We start from the raw sequence: 4,983 nt of genomic DNA, 5'->3' as shown, positions 1-4,983 counted from the left end.
TTGCTGCGGATTAATAATTGAGAGAAAATGGACAATTATTCATTTGTGATAAATTGTCTTGGTAACGAGAATGTCTCCCGCCAAGTTCTATATATACATTGAAAAGTGGCGGTTTCTCCGGTTGAACAAATGGCGGGAGTAACTGCCATTTAAAACGTTTCAACCATAAACCAACACACCGGTTCATATTGTCACACATACATATACATATAAAATCCATAATCTTACATAAACCTAGATATTTATACGAATTATGTTTATAATATATCTAATACCCTCCCCTAAACATGATTCTGTTTTCGAGAGTATTTCAGCACACTTGCATTTGCGTCGTCCACTGCTGCCTTCGCCCTATTGAAATCAAACTTTCGTCTTGCTTGTCTTCTCTTGTTTTCACTCCATTCGTTGTTGACGAACAATGCATAGTGCTCCGATGAGTCTCTCACGGTTCCTTGAACATCTCCAGCCCTTCCTTCTCGATCTGCTTCATGTATAGCAGCATCACCTTCACTACGGCTGCCTCTCGGATTTGCACTCTTTTCCAGCATTGTCTCCTCTTCAGTTACCTCCTTGTCTTGAACGTTGGATTGAATGGACTTGACTTTGTAATAATACACGAGGACGTCTAAATACATGGTATACACTAACCGCATTAATTCTCCTTCAGCATATTCGAAACCCATTTCTTTGGCTATCATTGGCCACATATTGTTCTCAGTAATGCATCAGTGACCTCCCTCTCTTTCTACTATTAGATATAAATCTAACAGAAATATTCTTCGGTTGTTAGAGGCATAGGCTGGAATGGGTCTTGTTGTTACCCCTAATTTTTCGATTATGAACCACTCCACCATTTCATCAAACTTTGCTTGTAGAATGAACTTGTATTTTCGGATGTAATTGTCGTCATCCATCATGTCAAGTAGTGCCTTGCAGTCTAAGAAATCCTTGAATTTCATAGTTTGAAGTATTATTAAATTCCAGTCCGATTCCGTGGATGATATTTCAAGTTTTTCGAAATAATCATTCAAGAAATTCGTCTTATACTTCATGAATTCTGATTCCTTCTCCACTAGAATTTGTTTTTCCATTTGACCCAGTTCTTCTTCTTTGGTCATTCCACTTATCCTACTTCTGATGTTTATTAACGGAACACTGAACGTTGGAAACAATTTACACTTGTCTCCGGTAAATTTCACCGTAAACCCTTGTATTATTAATTGATCATAACTTAAGACATTCCTGTCAATGTCTTGAGTATAGAACACACTTTGTATACGGGTTTTCTCTATTCCATTATTAACATCAACTACACCCATCCCTTTAATAAAGTAAATCTGATTTTCACCGGTTTCAGTTTCAACATCATTCATATATTTGATACGTTTAAACATATCCAGATTTCCTGAGAAATGATGCTTAAGGGATTTACTTACATACCACATGTTCGACCAGAAACCCCCATTGGTTCCTGTCACTAGATATTCTGACTTCTGTCCGCTACACCGTTTGTCATCATCATCTGTTGGTTGTTGTTGTGTTCCTTTGTTTATCGCTAGACGTAATAACTGAGACTCTTCATCATCTTCCTTCTTTTTGCAGTTTGTGATTTTGTGTCCCTTTTTGTTGCAATAATAACATCGTCTTGCAATCCAATTCTGTTCCCTCATGTTGTGTGTATAATGATGACGCGGTATGACTGTGAAATTTGCCCGGTGATCAGAATTTCCTGTTCTCTGATACCAGTTTGATAGCCCAGGACAGGATGTGCAGCGAATTCATCATATGAACTCGACATTGTAATTGCAGCGGATTGATAATTGAGAGAAAATGGACAATTATTCAGTTGTGATAAATTGTCTTGGTAACGAGAATGTCTCCCGCCAAGTTCTATATATACATTGAAAAGTGGCGGTTTCTCCGGTTGAACAAATGGCGGGAGTAACTGCCATTTAAAACGTTTCAACCATAAACCAACACACCGGTTCATATTGTCACACATACATATACATATAAAATCCATAATCTTACATAAACCTAGATATTTATACGAATTATGTTTATAATATATCTAATAAAGTTCGCATGTCATATGTAATGATCAACCTGGACGAGACTTCCAAAGAACGTTTCCTGGAGGTTCTTGGTATTGCAAAACCCTACAAATCAAGAGTTGATTAATTTATTTTTTACATATTCAATGGGAAAACTTTACATAGAGTTATATTTTATATATCTTTGTTGAGAATTAATAGGTTAATGAATATCCTAGGGGCCAGGGACGATTTTCAAAACACTAATTTGGATAACCAGCTGAACCATGGGTCCTTAGGTGGTAAGACACAATGACCCAATATGGATTTTTTGGTTGAAATGCCAAGACAGATGCATGTGATATTGGTCCCCTTATTCACTAGTTAATGTGATAAGAACTCTGACCATATATATTTCCTGTTATAGTCCTTCTTTGCTTGCCAGTGGAGATTGGTGTCCACAAAAGCATCCATAATTTTATTGTAGGGACCCAAAACCATGTGCGTCTGCTCTATTCTCCATATGTCACCGTCTATTGTGAAATGATCATTATATCCTGTTCTTATATAAAGCGTTCAGCATTCCCAATACAACCACATCAAAACTCATCTACAACATCATATCTTTCACCAGGAAGCGCTACTTCGATTCTTATCATCATTCAACAACTTTTGTAAGTGAGCAGCCTCTAGTTTCCTTGAAAACATGGCCATACGTATGCCACGCATCATTCAAGCAAGAAAAATTCTCAAACGGTCCCTCTCTAATGGTAGCACCACTCCTGCATCTATGGACATCCCCAAAGGCTATTTTGCCATTTATGTTGGAGAACAAGAGATGAAGCGGTTTGTGGTGTCTGTATCACTACTAAGCGAACCTACCTTTCAGGAGCTACTGCATCAGGCAGAAGAAGAGTTTGGGTACAACCATCCAATGGGCGGGCTCACGATTCCCTGTAGTGAAGATGTATTCACAGATCTGGCTTCTCGTTTGGGAGCATTTTGACTTGTATACATCTGTCTATATCTACAACAGTTTTGTAAACATCTAACCAGTAGGAACCATTTATAGTTGTTAATTTAGATCATTGATCCAGATGAATGAAATTTAAATTTGATATTATTTTGAGTTCATGGTATTCTATATTTTTATAACATGGTTTTATTTGAATAAGAAGCGAGTTAGTAGCTAGTTAAAAAGGTTTAACTGGATAGCTACACTGAGAATTACATGCTCTCACATTTAGATAAAACCTGACAATAAGAAGATGTTTATAGCTAATCCAGATCCTGTCTTGTAAAATGCCTTGAAATAAGGCCAAGGTTACACGTGTACGAGTCCCGAACTTGTTAACAATACAGACTCAGTTTAAATGGTTCTCCTGTTTGAAATTTCTATTAATATAATTACCATGGTCCAGGAAAGAGTTCCCACTATAGAGTCTTGAGTGTTCTTAAATGAGCTAGCTAGTTCTTGAGGTTCACATAAACACCTGACTCGAACAAAAAGGCAAGATAGATGTGTTGGTGCACTTGTGTCTGTACTTTGTCTGTATTCGGTCACGATGTAAACGATGTCCTTGTTAGTCATGTAAGTTTGACCAAGTCATCCATCCTCCGGTTTGACTTGGACAAACAGTTTGTATATGGTTGTATAATCTTTGATGTCGAATGAAGGTCCCTTTTCTCGGAGGATCGAGAACAAACCTAAACCTTGTTATACTAACCCACTAGCAAGTGCGGAATCCAAGCTAGTAGGCAAACCGGGATGAAGCAAGTAGAGAAACAAGCACACAAGATTTCACCGATTAACACCACTGTATTAATACGTATGAAGGTTCCGGTTACAAGCACAATGTTTACAAAACCAAAGATGTAAACTCTCAAGTGTGTGTGTGTTTCCAGCAGAATGCTCTCAAGCTCTCTAACTCTCTATGTGTGCATCTTACCTTTCACACTACACTGCATGGGTATATATATACCCAGCTCATGATGCCTGGTCGAAGGATCCGATAGATGGTCCGAAGGATCATCTTTCGGATAGAAAGCTTTCGAAGGATTAGCAAGGACCTCGAAAGATCACCTTTCGAGGTCTATTGTTCGAAGCCTATCTTTCGATCACCTCGAAGGATCAACAGAATCCTTCGAGTCTATCCTTCGATCACCTCGAAGGATCAACAGAATCCTTCGAGTCTATCCTTCGACATCGACACACATATCAAACATATGTTAACTGTTGGACAAGTCAAACTAGGAGGATAGTTGACTTGGTCAACTTACAGACTAACTTTGGACATCGTTTACATACAGACCGAATACAGACAAAGTACAGACACAAGTGCACCAACAAACTCCCCCTTGGCTGTAGCTTTGTCTTTATCTTCTATAGTTGCAGACTCGTCTTGAACTTCGACGGTCTTTGGTCTTCGAGTTACCAAAACTCTGATGTCCTTTCAAGTCTTCAATGTCGGAGGATCTTCAAAGTCTTCACGTCTTGAAAGCAGAGAGTGTATCAACAAACTACCCGTATCATGTAGGAAGTGTGTTGACAAACTCCCCCTTAACATAAGCTCCCCCTTGAGTTATGCTCGTGAAGTACTTTAACTTTATGAAGTGAGATCCTTGTGGTGTTGATGATGGCCAGCGGAAACTCGATCATCTTCATCTTTTGAGCGCCTTCTCGTCGTGTCTTCATTCCAAAGCTTGTCATCGACCATGTTCTCCTTGCCTTTAGAATCTGCACATGCAAGAAATCTAAACGCGTAATGAGAACAACTGCTTGGAATATAGTATAAACAAATGACACACATATGACCATGTCACAACCAAACACCGTCCGACAGTTTGAAAGTTTAATAAATTTGTCAATTTTAGTCTTTAACTTTCAAAACCATGCAAATTTCGACCGTTTATGAAGATTTAGTCAGTTCGGTTTTCAGTCAGGTTTCAG

The 4,983-nt window shown here is 38.5% G+C and overlaps 1 protein-coding gene across 1 annotated transcript; it reads left to right on the top strand.

Annotated features, from left to right (window-relative positions):
• The first annotated feature begins 2,649 nt into the window (after positions 1 to 2,649).
• LOC110938463 (auxin-induced protein 15A) lies at positions 2,650 to 3,124 on the top strand. Its single transcript, XM_022180783.2, has one exon. The coding sequence runs from the start codon at positions 2,740 to 2,742 to the stop codon at positions 3,037 to 3,039; it is 300 nt and encodes a 99-aa protein (XP_022036475.1). The 5' UTR covers positions 2,650 to 2,739; the 3' UTR covers positions 3,040 to 3,124.
• The last annotated feature ends 1,859 nt before the right edge of the window (positions 3,125 to 4,983 follow it).

This window comes from Helianthus annuus, chromosome 6, assembly GCF_002127325.2.
Source record: "Helianthus annuus cultivar XRQ/B chromosome 6, HanXRQr2.0-SUNRISE, whole genome shotgun sequence".
NCBI lineage: Eukaryota > Viridiplantae > Streptophyta > Magnoliopsida > Asterales > Asteraceae > Helianthus > Helianthus annuus.
This window is presented reverse-complemented; position numbering and strand designations above follow the sequence as displayed.